Source organism: Cetorhinus maximus, chromosome 13, assembly GCF_964194155.1.
Source record: "Cetorhinus maximus chromosome 13, sCetMax3.hap1.1, whole genome shotgun sequence".
In the NCBI taxonomy this organism is placed as follows: domain Eukaryota; kingdom Metazoa; phylum Chordata; class Chondrichthyes; order Lamniformes; family Cetorhinidae; genus Cetorhinus; species Cetorhinus maximus.
In genome coordinates, this window is record NC_135891.1 from 12,680,069 (window position 1) to 12,697,219 (window position 17,151).

Below are 17,151 nucleotides of genomic sequence, written 5' to 3' on the forward strand. Positions count from 1 at the left end.
CAGCAGTCAGCACTCCTTGTTGCAATTTCAGCTAAATACTACTGTCTCTGAATTCGCTCCATGTTATTACTTGCCTGGCTAGACTCGGCATGAGAGTGAAAAACTACAGAATGGGGCAGGCTCTCCCTGTTAAAGAGGCTGGAGTGGGCTGAACCTTCCCAGCTGTTTTTGGATGAATTTAAACCAAGAGCCAATCGCGATAGGGCTGTTGTCAAAAATCCGTTAAAGAGAAGGCAAAGTTCAAGATTAGCAGTGGGTGGGGAAAAGAGAAGCAGTCAGGGAAACTGCCTACACAGCTCTGACTGTGACCAATCGCCTGTGGAGTTTGGTGGTTTGAATCATTTCTAGTTTAGTTGCTATCGCGCGAAAGTGTAGGGGAGACACGGCAGCGAAAGGAGCTCGACTACTTTCTGTAGAGACCGCTCGAAAACCCAAATCTCTGGTCACAAGAACCAGTAAGGAGACCCAGGTCCCTGGCCGCAGGAACCAGCAGGAGACCCAGGTCTCTGGCCCCAGGAACCAGTAAGGAGACCCAGGTCTCTGGCCGCAGGAACCAGCAGGAGACCCAGGTCTCTGGCCGCAGGAACCAGCAGGAGACCCAGGTCTCTGGCCGCAGGAACCAGCAGGAGACTCAGATAGCTGGGATTAAGCAAGTTCTGTGTCTGAAGTCCCTGGCTCTACCTGCCCCACACCATGAATGATTCCCAGTGTCTGGATGACCTGCCAATAGTTTCCAGGTGGTCAAACGCTCCCAGGCAGGAGGTGGGACTAAGGGAGTTTTACAGCGAGACCCAACGCCTGGCTTTGGAAGAGCTGATCTCTGGGGGCCAGGAGGCTTACACCGCCTTCCTGAAAAGGGAGAGGGTCCAGGGCTTCCTGTCGGCCGATGAGATTGCTGGCATATTGCAGTCCACCATCAGACCCCCTGAGCCGGACAGCGAGCCATTCGACCAGTCCTTCGCCGGCTCCAACGATTACTCCTCGGGTACTTACTTCCCCGATGTTTCGGACGTTGAGATCCCGGTTCTGGACATTGGGTGGCCGGTATATCCGGACAACTGGTACCGGGGAGTGACCCAGGTGGAGGTGTATTTCCAGCCCAGCTATGGAGAGCTCATCTATAGCTGCAAGGAGGCGATCAGGAAACTCATCAGGAAGGCAGAGAAGGTATTGAAATGGGAATCTAGTGCATTCCATGTGCTAAAATTATTTAAAATTTTGGATCATTAATTTAAATGTCCAACTTTTCTTTCTAAAATACTTAAACGTTGAATGCTGAAGATGAAAAGCTTTGAATAAAGTGCCGCATAACAGGCTTATTAGCAAAGATAAAACCTGTAGAATTAAAGGGACAGTGGCAGCATGGACACTAAGTTGGCTAAGTGACAGGAAACCGGGTTGACTGTTTCCCAGGCTGGAGTTTTGCAGGGTTGGTGCTGGCACCCTTGCTGTTGCTGTTCTATATTAATTACCTGGACTTGGGTGTGCAGGGCACAATTTCACACTCCAAAGATTCCAGCAAAAAATCCAGGGTGATGCTCCTAGTGAGTGTTGCATAGACAGGAGGCATTATCTTTCTGATGAGACTTAACTGAGACCCCAGCTACACCCCCATTGAGTTATGTATAAGATTCCATGGGACTATTCGAGGAAGAGCGAGGGGAGATTTTCCTGATGTCTTGGTCAATATTTATGCCTCAACCAACACCATTTCTGGTCATTTTATCACTTTGCTGTTTGTGGAACCTAGCTCTATGCAAATTAGCTGCCACTTGTTTCTACAGTACATGCACAGGATATTCAAGTTTAAAAGGACTTAAATGGTCTACATTGGCTCCTAGTCAAGCAATGTCTCATTTTCAAATTCTTCTATGGCCTTGTCTCTTCCTACCTCCTGTAATCTCCAGTCACACAACCTGTTGTTGAAATATGTGCTCCGCTACTTCTGGCCTCTTGTGCATTCGAGGGCCAGGAATCAGCGGAGCCCAGAGCTGGAGGTTAATATGAGCTTGAATTTGCCTCATTGTCCAATGGTTACTGTTTAATATGTTTCACTGTTCCCAATTTATGATTATAATTGCTCCACCATTGGTGGCTATGCCTTCAGGCCCCAAGCTCTGGAATTCTGTGTCTCTCTCTCCATCTCAGAGGAGTGAGAAGGCAAGCTTATTAAATGGCACAACAGGCAGGAAAACCAATGCCCCTTTAACTTCCTGTTAGGGCAATTTATACCAGTGCTGTGAACCTGCTGTTGTCACCATGGAGATGGCAGAGTTGGCAGCAATGAGTAGGTGGCTTGGAGTTTGGGTGTGTCTGGTGTATACAGAGGGTATAGGTCTGAGAGAGTAGGTTACAGGGTGATGATTCACCCTCTCTGAACAGATGCACTAATATACAAGAGAAGCTTGTAAGGTTTCAGTCATGCGAGCTTTTGAGATTGGATTACTGCTTGCAGATCTCTATCATAGACCCATTATAAAATATATATGTGCAAATATTTATCAGCTGCCTTTGGGTGATGGTGTAAAATAGCCTTGAAAGCTGGAATATCAGGTTCTTTCAGATAACATTTTTTAAAAATTCATTCATGGGGTGTGAGCATTGCTGGCAAGGCCAAGAATTATTGACCATTCCAAATTGCCCTTGAGAAAGTGGTGGTGAGCAGCTTTCCTGTGCTGCTGGTGCACCCACAGTGCTGTTAGGGAGAGAGTTCCAGGATTTTGGCCCAGTGGTGATGAAGGAACAGCATTTTGTTTCCGAGTCAGTATGATGTGTAACTTGGAGGGGGAACTTTAAGTGTATGGGAACATCAGCACCTACTTGTGCTTCTATGTGGTAGAGGTAGTGGGTTTGAAAGATGCTGTCGAAGGAGCCTTGGCGAGTTGCTGTGGTGCATCTTGTCAATGTATGCATTGCTGTGCTGTGTGCCAATGGTGGAGGGAGTGAATTCGAAGTGTAGTGCATTCAAACCACATGTCTCCATAATGTGAAGTGTTACTCCATCCACAATAAAACTCCACATATTTTTAAAGCACTACCAGCTTCAGTTTAACTATCTCCCCAAATATCCAGCCATTTGCTTCCATTCATGTCCCACTTTGTCCCATTACTGCCTAACCTCTAATACCTTTTCTCAGCTTGACTAAAATTGAATATCTCAAAATATTTTATTAGCTTCTAGCTTTTAAAAACTTGTTCATAGGCCGTTAAACCCATGAGCTACTTTTTGAAATAGTAGTTTGAACACGGATCTTTTGACCTTTACTTGCTTTGTTTTGGTTAGGCCTGTAAAGAGTTGTCTTTACTTCCTTTTTTAAAACTTTTTCTCTTGTTACCTCCTGAAGTTATAATAGGCTATTTGTTATTTGCCTGGCCCTATATTCTCTTTATAAACACTTAGTGTCGGTTACTGCCACTGCATGCTTTTGTTTATAATACTGGAGCTGATGCATTCTGACTTGCTTAATGTTTTCCCTTTTCTTAATACTGGCTTCATTCCCCTTCTCTATTCCCCTCCCCCTGCAAAAACTTGAAGGTTAAACCTTTGTTCTTGTATATTAACAATGACCACACTTCAGAAAGAATTTCATTGACTGGGCTGCACTCTGGGGCATCCTGAGGACAGGAAGGTGCACTGTAAATGCAAACCCATCCACCCATCTCCATCACTAATGGACTGTCTATATTTTGTTCTGAGTTGCTACTCATTCATTCATTCACTCAATACCCACATTCTCTCAAATCAGTTTCTATACCCGTCTCCAATCTGAAATGAATACGTCGTCTTCTCTGATGTGATGTTTTGGTCGCTCAGGTCAAGTAAGCTATGAACCCACACTCTGTATATCAGTTAACTGTGTGCCAGTTTGGGTCTAGGATTTTGGCACCAGGGCCTAAATTTCCTCAAAAATGAGTTACACCATCACCTTTATGGGGAATAAGACCTGGGTTTCCTATGTCTGCTTGTTTGGTGAAGGCTGAACTACCTGTTGCCTTTTTTTATACTTAAAAACTCCCAGCTTGACCTGCACTCTTCAGCAAACAACTGGGATCAAATAAGAGATGAAGAGTGCTTGCTCTTTCACGTCACCCTCTAATCTTACTGCATGTCTTAGCGATGGTTTTTACTATGCTGGCATAGATTTATGGCTAGATGAACATCATCTGTGCCTTGAAGACTGCCAGCCTTGGCAGTAAACAAGGGAAAATAGAAGGCACTACTTGACTCATCCAGACCTTCAAGCCTTTCTTGTGAGTGACGCCAGACAGGCGCTAGACAAAATATATATTTATGTGTATTTGTCATCTACCTTTGGGCAAGGGTATGAATGAACCCTGAAACTTCTGCAGCATTAGCTTCTTTCAGATAGTGTAGTGAGGCCATGCAGTAGGATGGATATTGGTTTGAAGGGATCTTTATCTGAACGAGGTAAGCCTGTAGTGTCAAAGGTGGACTGTATTAAACAGGAGAGAAGACTTCAGCGGTGACATGTGCTGGGATGGTTCTTGCAGTAACTACTGCCAGTCTCCTCCGTCCCCTGTTGCTGCTTCCTGCTATATGATGATGACATACATTGCCAGAGGGAATGCCAAACCTATTCCAGAGGAGCCAAGGCTGTGGGTAGTGTTACGACCGGTCCCCAGGCAAGGTTCCCCCCCCCAATTTGTTAACTTCTGAACAGGACCCCAATTTTGTTATGCTTCCAGCTGAGGAGGAATGAGCTGGCTCCCCTTCTCTATCCAACTCCTTTGGTTGGTCACAACAAGGTTAATTGAAATGGGATCCCTTCCCCCGTGGATACCTTTTCCCAGTCCAAATGTATATTTATTTTTTAGGGCCAATTTAACCAGGCTTTCTTGAGTCAAAGAGTACGTTTTTATTTGTTACTAAAAACCCAAGAAAAATAATAAAAACGCAACACACCTTCACACAGATCAGAAATGAGAAGTTGAGAGTCCAAATAAAAGTTTAAAAAAGATATACGAATCAGTATTTGGCTTGTCTGTGAGGTATAGATGGCATTGTGTTGCAGCCGTTAATTTGCGTGATTCCGGTTAGAGCTGACTTTGGCAGTTTACCAGTTGGTTTGGAGACACTTGGTTCTGCAGGTTGGCTGAAGAAGCTGTCCCGTTTCCTTTTTGATTGTGGCTTTGCTAAGCCTTGGCTACAGCATCAAAGAGAGAGAGAGAGAGGCTTCGCCTGCGACTGCAGGGGTGACTAGTTGATTGTGTTGTTGCTGTCACACACACAGCACACACTGCATTGCTCTGCAGCTGGCTTTTTAACCCATTTTCTCCTGTGTATTCCAGTAAGGGGGAAAAAAAAGTCTTGCCATCGGAGTCTGTTTTATTTCTTTTTTTTTTACACATTGAGATATAAATCAACAGGAGGTGGATTTTAGATGACTGCTGAGATGTGGTAATCAGTCTCCTGTCTCTGCAACCACAGGACATTAAAGTTCAGTCTTTTGCGTCTTTCTTATCTCCCTTTCAAGTGTCTCTGCTTGAAGAAGACCATGACACCTTTTCACGTGTGACATTCCATGTTTTCTCAGGACATGTCTGTCAGTATAATGCACATAGGAATTTTCCAGCCATCTTGCTCAGTATCCTTGCTTGTATTTCTTTAAAAACACACATGCCTTCCTTAAAAAGTTCAATATGCCCGCAAGTAATTTGTGGCTGTAATCGGTTTTCCATGGCAGTAGAGTGTTGGTTTCCGATTGCAAAAGTACACCTCTGTCTTTCTTCTTTCCTCCCCCCAACCCCTCCCACCACCACCCCAACCCAAAATTCATGTAAAAATCTGAAATATTCATTTCTAATTTTCTTTCCCTTTTTGTCTTGTAGGTTATTGCACTGGTAATGGACTCCTTCACTGATATTGACATCCTCAAAGACCTTCACGAGGCTAGCCAAAAGAGACGTATCCCTGTTTACATCCTCCTCGATCACTCTGGGCTCCCACAGTTTCAGCAAATGTGTCGGGATGCTGGTGTCTTGGTGGAGGAGGAGAAGGTATGTATTTGAATGGAGATGAAAATGTGATGCACCCTTTTCAGCAAATGCAACCGCTGTGCATCGAGTGTGCGTTTTGTGAGGTAGGCTTTGGCCAGATGCAGAACTTTGAAAGGGTGGGGTGGGGAAAGAGGAGAAACCCAAGGTGAATTTTCCACTCTTCTCAGCTACTCTTCATAGAAAGGCAAGGAGATGTTTCAGAATTGTGGTCTTGCCCACCAAAGAATTATACCATTTCAACCTATGCCCTGAATTGGGCAGAAACTTAACTGGACTAGCGACATAAATACTGTGGCTACAAATGCAGGTCAGAGGCTGGAAATTCTGTGGTAAGTGACTCTCCTCCTGATTCCCCAAAGCTTGCTCTCCATCTACAAGGCACAAGTCAGGAGTATGATGAAATACTTTCCACTTGCCTGTATGAGTGTAGCTCCAACAACACTCAAGAGGCTCGATGCCATCCAGGAAAAAGCAACGTGCTTGATTGGCACCCCATCCAAAATGTTAAACATTCACTCCCTCCACCCTAGTGCATCGTGTACCATCTACAAGATGCTCTGTAGCAACATGCCAAGGGTTCTTTGACAGAAACTTTCAAATCCAGGGCTAGGACAGTAGACGCTTGGAAATACTACCACCTGTAAGCTCCCCTCCAAGTCACACACTATCCTGACATGCAACTGTATCGCCATTCCTTCACTGTCACTGGATTAAAATCCTGGAACTCCCTGAAAGTACTTTGGGTGTACCTACAATACATGGACTGTAATAGTTCAAGAAAGCAGCTCACTACCACCTTCTCGAGGACAATTACGGGTGGGCAGTAAGTGCTGGTCTTGCCAGCGAGGGTCGCAGCATCACATGACCGAATTAAAAAAAAAAGTGGCAGTTTACAAAAAATAAATATTAAAAATGGCTGTTTACAAATTGGCAACAATGGACTGTCTTTTCACAATGGTCGTTTGGTGACAAGTGGGAATTGGAGTGTGTCCAGCTTTAGTTTTTCTATTGTAGTGACTAAAAAGAACAGTTTGTCTTTTCCTTTCCTCTGCTATTTTGTTGTGCCTACCTGTCTTTTGGTCTCTTTGCACCTGGTTCACCTACAGGTCCAGATTTCTGTCACCTCCAATCGCTCGCTGCTGTGCAAAATTAACCTTTATTCTCTTCTCATTCTCGCCTGATGGCCGTCAGGCTGTGGGTGGTTAGAATAATGAGCACTGATTCTCCCACAGCCCAACACAATACCTGAGGCACAATCAGCTGTTGCTCCGTCTTCAATTCCACCCGCTCCCCCCCCAAAAAAAAACAAACTTCCATGAATCTCTAGTCCTTCTTTAAATAAAAACAGAAAATTGGAGAGAGAAACAGAGTTTACATTTCAGGTCGATGACCTTTCATCAGAACGGGGAAATGTCACAAATGCAATAGTTGTTAAGCAAGTGAAAGGGGGGGGGGGAATGAGTGTGAAAAAGAACAAAAGAGGTCTGTGATAGGGTGGTAGGCAGGAGAGATTAAATGATAAAAGGCTGGTGGTGCAGAGCCAAAGGGAGTGGGAATGGGACAAGTAAAGAGACAAAGGATGTGTCTAGAGGAGGTGTGAACGGCAGGATGATTAAAAAAATGAGTTGAAACTAAAAGCTGCAAAGATAAAGGAAACAAAATGGGGGACAGAGGTTACCGCCTGAATTTGTTGAACTCTTATGTTGAGCCTGAAGGCTGTAAAGTGCCTAATCAAAAGTTGAGGTGCTGTTCCTTGAGTTTATGCTGAGCTTCACTGGAACACTGCAGCAGGCCAAGGACAGAGAAGTCAGTGTGAGAGCAAGGTGGAGAATTAAAATGACAGGCGGCCAGAAACCTGGGGGTCGTGCTTGTGGATTGAATGGAAGTGTTCTGCAAAGCAGTCACCCAATCGATATTTGGTATCCCCAGTGTAGAGCAGACCGCATTGTGAGCAGCACGTACAGTATACTGAATTGGAGTAAATACACGTAAATCACTGTTGCCCCTGGAAGGGGTGTTTAGGACCTTGGACAGTGAGGAGAGGGTAGGTGAAAGGCCGTGGGAAGAGCAAGTGGTGATAGGGTGATTGAGGAGTGGACCAGGGTGTCGTAGAGGGAACAGCCCCTTCAGATTTCTGAAAGGGGAGAGGAAGGAAAGATGTGATTGGTGGCGGCATCTCGCTAGAGGTGGTGAAATGGTGGATCTGTTGAATTCGGAGTCGGGTGGGTTGGAAGGGAACGCTATCGTGGTTCTGGGAGGGAGGGGAAGGGATGAGATTAGAAGTGCAGGAAATGAGACTAACAGTGGAGGATCCTGTCAACCATTGTAAGGTCAAGTGAAGAGGGCGACATATCAGAAATGCTGGTATGAAAGTTTGCAGATACAAGGAGAAACTGGGGTGTTATTTGATCACTGTCAGGAGGGGAAACTGTTTTATCATCCCCGCCCCCTGTCCACCTCCGGACATTGAGGTCCAATTATAGTGCCTCAACATTCCTGGCTTGTATCCAATCTATTTGTATGGTTCTATTCTATAGTAAGCAGTCTCTTTATCAAATGAAATGGAGATATATCCATAAAAATGTGTGGATGTGGTCTGCTCAGATGGGCCTTATTTCAAATTTGTTGATTTGCTTTCTTTCCAGAGGATGAGGGTCCGCACTGTAACAGGCTGCACTTACTGCACAAGAACAGGAGCCAAAGTCATCGGCAGAGTCCATGAAAAATTCATGTTAATTGATTGTGATAGAGTAGCCACAGGCTCTTACAGGTAAAAATTAAATGGTATTTTTAACTCTGCATGTTCTGCAGCTGGTCTACATTTAAAAAAAAATTAAGTAGCTGGTTTTGTTCCTTTTATATTGTAGGATGGTGGACCTCCTAAAAGTGGGTGTCCGTTAAATTTTATGGGGGAGGGTGGTGAAGAAAAGGTGTTCAGTGAATCCTCTTTGCCTGGAGGTAGTGGGGGCTTGTAATGTTTTCAGTACCCTCACCCATGTCCGCAGTATACTTTTGAAATGTTCTCCAATGGAAGGTATTTTACTCAGTGTTACATAATATTGTATGAAGGAATCATTCATCTGATTACAGCATTGAATGCCACAGCTGACTTTCCACTCCTTGGAACAAGAAGCAGGAAGCCAGCTGTGGTTGTCACTCAGGCGCCTTCAGAGTATGTGACGCTCACTATGTAGGTGCACGGGTTAAAAATAACCACTTGGATGGGGCACCAGACTGCCAGTGGCCCTAAACCTCAGCAAATGTTGTTGACTACATTGGGGTAGGAACGGAGACAAATGCTTTGGGCAATGTTGCTTAGATTCCGACTGTTCTGCAATTAGTCCTTGAAGCAATCATTGTGTGTAACTTTTTTAAAATCAGTGTCTTTTTCTCCGCTCACGCTTTGCTGTGTCTCATTCTTCAGTTTCACTTGGACTGACGGGAAGCTGAATCGCAGTAATCTGACTGTGCTCTCGGGGCAATTGTCCGAGTTTTACGATGAAGAGTTCAGAATCCTGTACGCCCAATCACAGCCAATACCAACCCAGTCAGCAGGTTATGGGAATCAGGCCATCTATGAAGAGATTGCAGCAAAGAGGTTGCTGTCCAGACAGTCCACTGTCACTAAGACCTTGGAGAAAAGAATTATGATATGTTCTCCAAATAAGCGGAAACCTGAGGCTCTGGAGCAAAAGTCTGAGAAAAAGCCGCGCTCACAAAGGTCTGTTAGCTCAGAGGGCAGTCGTGTGTCTGAAGCGTCTACCCTTGGTGATAAAGCCCAACTTAGGAACAAGGAGGTGATGAGCATTTCTACACAGACCGAGCTTGAGATGCAGCCAGGGATTGTCGTGCACAGTACTTCCACTCAAACCTGTATTTTGGTGAAGGAGGTGGAAACACAAACTGCATTCCTATCAAAATCGAGCACAACTCAGACCTTTCCTGAAACGGTAACCGCCCCTGAAGCGCCGTCTCCCACGAAGGTCTTGGATACAGATGGATGTCTAGACAGTGGAGAGTCAACTAACTCGTCCAGTCAGCTGCCTCCCACCTCAAAAGATTCCAACGATGGCTCAAGTAGTTCATTGTCCCACGCTGCCTCTGAAAGTCAGCCATTTCGTGATTCTGCCAGTTATCCTCATGCAAGAATCTACAGCGCCAACCCCTCCTCGCTGAGGAATTGCTTTCAGAAACTCACAAAAGAACGACAGTTTCACTACACCACCATTCGCTCAAAGCTGGACAGCATGGTTACCATCCTCTCGAAGAGCCAACACCTGAATAAGTTCCACGGCAGTGAGCTGGGCCAGTACGATGCCAGGGGCGGTAGAGAATTGATGAGCAGGAATAGAGCTTTGGGCTTCAGGGATGTAACCATGTTGGCGTCTTTGGCGCTGCGAAACTAAACACTTTAATCTGCGCCTGATTAACGTTCTCCAAGGTTTGTGCAAATTAATTGGTGGTTGGTAGAACTTTGGCACTCGTAGTACAATATTTAGTCAAGGATTAATATCAGTGACCAGAATTTTTTATTAATTTAATGCTAGTTGAGCATATGATTCTATAGTAATATGTTCAGCTAGCAGGTAAACTATGATGATTGTTCATGCCAGCATTTCTTTGTGTGAGGGAGAAGGACTGTTCCCGTTGTTGACACAGTGCCTCCCTCAAAAATAAATGTCTCGTTTTTAAAAGAAGATCTTTGTCACTGTATGTCGGGTGTTGTTTAGTGGCGGCACTCTCACCTCAGATTCATGCCCCACGCCAGAGACTTGAGTGTAAAATTTGGGATTGCACTCCACTTTGGTACTGAGGGAGCACTTCACTGCCTGAGGTGCTGTCTTACAGATGGGATGTTAGAATAAAGTCCTGTCTGCCCTCTCAGGTGGGCGTAAAAGATCCTGTGCAATGAAGAGATCCCAACAATCAAATGAACTGAGGTCACGAAGGCGTTCTATAAACGGAAGTCTTTCTTCCCTTAAGGACCTTGTTATATCTTGTATTCAAAAGTCACAGGCATGACGGATGAAGACAGTAGAGTGACTATAACTGAGAAAAACCATCCCAGTGCTGGTAGCTGCAACAATTTGGGGTCTATCCTGAAGCAGTTGATCTATTCGGATTTTGAATTTAGAATGGTTTCTAAAGTGAAAAAGCAAAAAAAAAAATGTAAACCTGATTATAAAACATGCATGTGGAAACATTCAAATGCATTGTCTCAGTTGAAGTTGGGGAATATAATTTTTGATTTTTAACTCTGCATTTCTTTGAATTTACAGCAGAGGGAACAGGCCATTTGGCCCAACTGATGTATGCTAGTGTTTCTGTTTCACATGAGCTTCCTTGCACCCTACTTTATATAAACCTATTAACATATCCAATTATTTCTTTCTATCTCATTTGCTTATCCAGCTTCCCCTTAAACGCATCTATGCTATTCGTTTCAGCTAACCCAATTGGTAGTGGGTTCCATATTTTCACCACTCTCTGAATAAATAAGTTTCTCTTTCTTATTGGATTTATTGTTGCCCATCTTATATTCATGACCCTTTATTTTGTACATTCCCACAAGTGGAAATGTCTTTGCTCGATCTTGCCCAATGTTCCTGATCAAATGTCTTTAACTTTTTTAATTATTGTAAATTTTATGTTCAAGTTGAGGGACATTGGTTTTAGACATCCATTTTCAATACCTGGGTGGGTAAAGGTTGAAATCCCTGTTAACATTGGTACAAAACTGGATACAAGTTTATAAAAGCAAAAATCTGTGGATGCTGGAAATCCAAAACAAAAATAAAAATACCTGGAAAAACTCAGCAGGTCTGGCAGCATCTGCGGAGAGGAACACAGTTAATGTTTCGAGTCCGTGTGACTCTTCAACAGTCATACGGACTCGAAACGTTAACTGTGTTCCTCTCCGCAGATGCTGCCAGACCTGCTGAGTTTTTCCAGGTATTTTTATTTTTGTTTTACAAGTTTATAAAGCAGTTTATAAAGAAATACATTGCTTGAATACTCTTGGCTCATTTTTTAAAGCAAAACTGGTGATTTTTTAAAAAAAATGCACATAATGTAGTACTGTAGGCCTTGTTTAACTAGCAACTATACCTTTGAAACTAGAATTATTCAATAGAATTCCAGAGCTCTGAATTAGAAGAGTATGTTCTATTGTCAAAATCGGGCATTTCCAGTTTGGATGTTATACCCGATCATCCTTCTATTCTACCCTAGCCATAAGAGACAACTCTAACTTCTGTAGCTTGAGGCCGTTGTATTTTTTCCCTCCTACCAACTAGCCTGTAGCTTCCTATGAGTAGAAATAACAATTAATGCCAATTTAAAGAAGACCTTGTATACACAGCCATAAGAAATGTCTTGAGACTGCCGTAACTGTTCACTACCAGATCCTTATCAAATGGAGTTTGAAATAGATTCACGTCCCAGGTCCCGGTGAGGGTCTAGTATCAAGTTCACTGTATGATCTGGAACTCCTGCCGCAATAATTTTAACTCAGCATCCACTAGTGACGGACTCAATCTTTTGTAAAGTAATTCTCTGCTCCATATGTGTTCCATTTATAATAAAATTCTATTTTCAAACCTGTCAGTAAATAACGTACCACAAAAAAGTAGTTATATGATGATTGGCAAGAACATTAACCTACTGCTACTGCTCAGGGTTTCTGCAAACTGCCTTATAAAAAGCAACCCCAGTCTGCTCCTAATCTTAGCAGTCAAAGCAACCATCTTGCAATATTAGAAGGCATATTGTTCTCTACTCCCAGCCTTGGAGCTAAGGGGCTTGCTTGTAAATGACATGTAAAACAGACTGACTATGGTGCCTTAACTAACATTTTAGTGCATTAATATTTCAAACATTTAGATGGGGGCTAATGGTGTAAACTTGATGTCCATTTAATGGGTGGCTGGGATATCTGATGCTGTTTGTATGTTTATTTGCTGTACAACCAATTTTCTTTATTGTCTTTTTACGTGTATATCTTTGTGCTGTAAAGTCAAATAATGGGTCAAAAATCACTGCCACTCTGGGCTCCCAGACAGAAATTCCACTGTTGTATTTCGAATTATTGAAACTCCTTCATTTGAGGATTCTTGCTATGGGAAAAATGGGGAGCTGAAACTCCACCACGCTTGATTTTAGAATTCAAGCTACAGCAATTTCCAGCATTAATCTGTAGGTAGCAAGATTTGGCTAACAGTAGGAATGCAATTAAAGAAATACATTGCTTGAATACTGTTGACTCTTTTTTAAAGCAAAACTGTTTTTTTTAAAAAAAATGCACATTATATAGTACTGTAGATCTTGTTTAATTAGCAACTATGCCTTTGAAACTAGGATTATTCAACAGAATACCAGAGTTCTGAATTAGAAGAGTATGTTGCTAGGCAACTGTTTGTTTTTGTGCTGGGATGTATATTTTAACCGATGTAGTTGAAGGTGGTGACTGAGTTAACCTAAACACTAAGCGGTACAGGGAGTTTGTTAATAAAAATTTTTATTAAAAAAAAATTACTTGTGTTTTGTCATTTCTTTTAGTCATGTGAAATGCACTGATATTTCTTTATCAAAGGAGGTGAGGAAAAGAGATTTTTTTTTAAAGCACTAGAAAATTTGCAGTATTCCTTCTATATGTGGGAGAAGAAATGTTAATTGGTTTTGATAAGAGTTGTTCTTCAGGAGCACTGAGTGCCAGGCTATTCATCACGCATACATTCCACATATTGCTTATGTCATGGACAAAATGTGTGTGTTCCTTTTTACTGCCCAAGATAAATATGTTTGTATGGGAAGGATGTGTGCTTTCTTACAATCGGAGTGATTGTCCCAATTCAAGTAATTCCAGCAGCAAGCTTTTTGTGAGTTTAAAATAAAGGAGATTTTTTTTTTATCCTACACTTGACCTGGATGTTTAAAATGTTGACATCTCACTCACCCAACTCTCACACACAAAAGATAAGATGCAGATGAAGGTAAAACAGTACAATTACAATATATGATTGCCTCAGCCTCTTCCGGGGCAGGCCAGTAGTTTCTTAGGTGAGTTGACGCTTTAATTGAAGTGAAGGTCTTGTAAAGCAGAGGATTCTCAGTCAGCTGCGAGGCTTCTTGTAGTCAGATTTCCAGAAGGTTAGCTCTCAGGCTCGAAGTTGGAATAGGTTGAGTGGAGTCCTTCTCCCACTGTCAAGGGATTGCTCTGTATTACCTTGGCTGCTGGTTCAATGGCTTTCTGATGGAACTGTCTTCAGAAGAGCTGTTATTTTAAAAGAAGACAACAAAATAGCTTCCTCACCTTGTGACTTGTACAAGTCCAAAGTGATCACACATGCTGCGTTGCCATTTGACAGCTTGAAATTCATCCAGTTTAGTTTGGATGAGGGACCATCATAATGCTATGGCAGGTTGACAGTATCCATTCACGTTTGTCTAACACACATTGAGTTTCGATAGTTTTTTTTTGTCCATGGTGAAGCAGAAAGATGGGTTGGCTAGAATGCTATAGTTCTTTTGTTGATGGCCCATTTTTAAACAAAGGGATGTGTGAATTCCCCGGATGAGGTATTTACTTGAGACTCGGGACTGAATGGAGTTCAAAATGACAAAGGTCACATGATCTGCAGCAGCCATTTTAATAGCCTGTGGTCAAAATTTTAAAGTGTTAACTGAACATACTGGAACATGACACCTCTTTGGAGTTATTGAAATAACGTTACTACATGCAACAAAAATATTGTACGTATACTTTTCAGGTTTTGAAGCCTATAATGGGTGCATAGAAAGACCAATAAATCAAGTTGTATAATTCAATAAAATAACTTGTAGTCAGATTTCTAGTGTGTCTCTAGTCACAATTCACTTTTTTATCCCTTGTTTCGAAAACAAAGTTCTGATTATGGTTAGTCAGTGATTTGAATCATAAATTGTTTTCTCGTTTTATTTTAATAGGCAGATATTGGTCATAACTGATAGAATATATCATAATAGCAATAATTGGCTAGTTGGAATTTAATACCACTAGTGGGCTAATTGTGCGATATGCCTGTCACTTTTTAGTGACAACCACATCTCCCACGTAAAAATAGAGAATGGTATAATCCAAAAATCAATTGCTATATATTAGAAAGTAACAGTTAAATGGCATTCATCAAACCTACTTGGGTTACTTAGAGACGTATGGAGATACGTGCTAATTGTGATACTCTCCTGTAGAATGCTGTGAAATAAATTATTGCTTAAATTACACTTTTATTGTTGATGCCATCTAGCAATCAGTAATCTATGCAAGGTTATAAAGTAAATCTGTATTTTAGAAGAATTTGGAATGAGATTGATTAACCACTCATCTCATTCTTGTTCTTTATGACATCACTAACAACATGTTACATTGCTGAATGTTTATAATGTAATTATAATTATGCAAGTTGGCAATACTATTTTGAGAATGGCCATATGTCAAGATTTTGACATTAAGCTCTCTGTGTGATCAGTATTGAGCATTGTTGATGGCTGGTGTTGCCTCCTCTTTTTTTCAAGTGTTTGTCTTCTCCACCGATCATGCTTTTGTGCTTTAACTTTCCCAATTTCCTTTTTACCATCCTCCCAAACCCCTCTCTCCCCTCAATTTCCCTTTCCCTATAAATCTTTCAGTAAAACCTTACATTTTAACCTGGTTAGCCATCCTGATGCCACAATGTAGTTAATTCTGCTTCCTAATCCCAATAGATAAACAAATATACTCCATATAAACTTACGTACGTTTTCTTTTTAAATCCACTTAATATATAGGGTCGTTCCTCGGTGTCACACAATTGCTTAACATGGAATCTACTGGTGATATTTCAAAAGTACTATGCTACTGCCAACTGTGTGGACCTGCTTACAGTGACCCAGGATCCTTTACCTTTTCAATCAGAATTGAGTTTGCAAGTTTGGACATTGCATCCCAAATCTATGTTGTAAATAAAAAGTCTTATGTCTGATACATTCTTTCTGTAGTGTTACAATAGTAACACTGTCCCTGTCACAATTTAAAAATACCCTTATTGGTATAATGCAGCAAGTGGTTAATGTCTGGAATGCACTGACTGAGAGTGTGGTGGAGGCAGGTTCAATTGAAGCATTCAAGAGGGAATTGGATCATTGGCTGAAAAGGCAGAATGTTCAGGGTCACAGGGAGGTGGTGCGGGAATAGCATAGGTAGGTCCATTGTTCAGTCAGAGAGCTGGCACAGACACGATGGGCTGAATGGCCTCCTGTGCTGTAACAATTCTGTGATAAAACGTATCCTCTGATGTGCTGTGAGCAATGCCATGGGAGAGCTCCATTATATAATGAAAAGCCGGTGCACCATTTTATCAATGCCTGTCAATTTTGTTCACCCCAATTCTCTGCCTCTTACCTGTTGACTGGTTTCTGAGCTATGCCACATGTTATCCCCAATTCCATGCATCTCCATTTTAGCCATTTCTTTTCAAATGCCTTTGAAAATCCATGTGTCTGACACTCACTGATGCTTCTACATCCACCCACATCAAAGGCCAAGTTTAACTGAATAGGATTCTATCTTTCAACAAAACCTTACAGATTCTTCTAATCAGTTTATACCTTCCAAGTGCTCACTTAATCTGTCTTTAATGAAACAATTCAAGTAATTCCTCACTAGGAGCTCTAAACTTAACACTAAAGTTTGTTGCTTTGTCATGCTTTTGAATAAAAGTATATTTGCTACCTTTAATTTCGCTATCTTTGAATCTAGTCTATGTTAAGGTTAAAATCCATCCCCAATTTCTTTTAATGGCAGGAGCCAGAAGCTGTGTAAGCCTCAGGATTTGTTTGCTTTCAATTCGACGAGCGGAATTTTACGGCGGAAGATCCCACTGAAGTCAATGGAGTTTTGAACAGCTCGCTGCACTTTACAGCACCACCCCAGCCGCGACAGGGATGTAAAACTCCACCCTATAATTTGATAGTAGTCCCTGTATGTTTCTCCCTATCACTGGCTTCTATGTACATTTTAGCACAACATTTTCTATCTCAATAAAGAATGAAGCAAAAATATCTAGTTAGCATTTCTGCCATATAATTACCTTCTATTGACATTCAGTGGGGGTCTTG

General features: G+C 42.1%; 1 protein-coding gene across 1 annotated transcript; it reads left to right on the forward strand.

Moving 5' to 3' along the window:
• Positions 1-362: 362 nt before the first annotated feature.
• fam83d (family with sequence similarity 83 member D) lies at positions 363-11,963 on the forward strand. The gene is made up of 5 exons (XM_078554964.1): positions 363-455; positions 524-1,167; positions 5,851-6,018; positions 8,664-8,788; positions 9,443-11,963. The coding sequence occupies exons 2-5, from the start codon at positions 694-696 to the stop codon at positions 10,422-10,424; spliced, it is 1,749 nt and encodes a 582-aa protein (XP_078411090.1). The 5' UTR covers positions 363-455; positions 524-693; the 3' UTR covers positions 10,425-11,963.
• Positions 11,964-17,151: the final 5,188 nt, after the last annotated feature.

What these genes read in the sequence shown, in the direction of transcription:
- fam83d (XM_078554964.1), top strand. Translation starts at nt 694, where the DNA reads ATGAATGATTCCCAGTGTCTGGATGACCTGCCAATAGTTTCCAGGTGG. An exon ending in TCATCAGGAAGGCAGAGAAG is followed by an intron (nt 1,168 to 5,850) that starts GTATTGAAATGG and finishes TTTGTCTTGTAG; the next exon opens with GTTATTGCACTGGTAATGGA. An exon ending in GTAGCCACAGGCTCTTACAG is followed by an intron (nt 8,789 to 9,442) that starts GTAAAAATTAAA and finishes CTCATTCTTCAG; the next exon opens with TTTCACTTGGACTGACGGGA.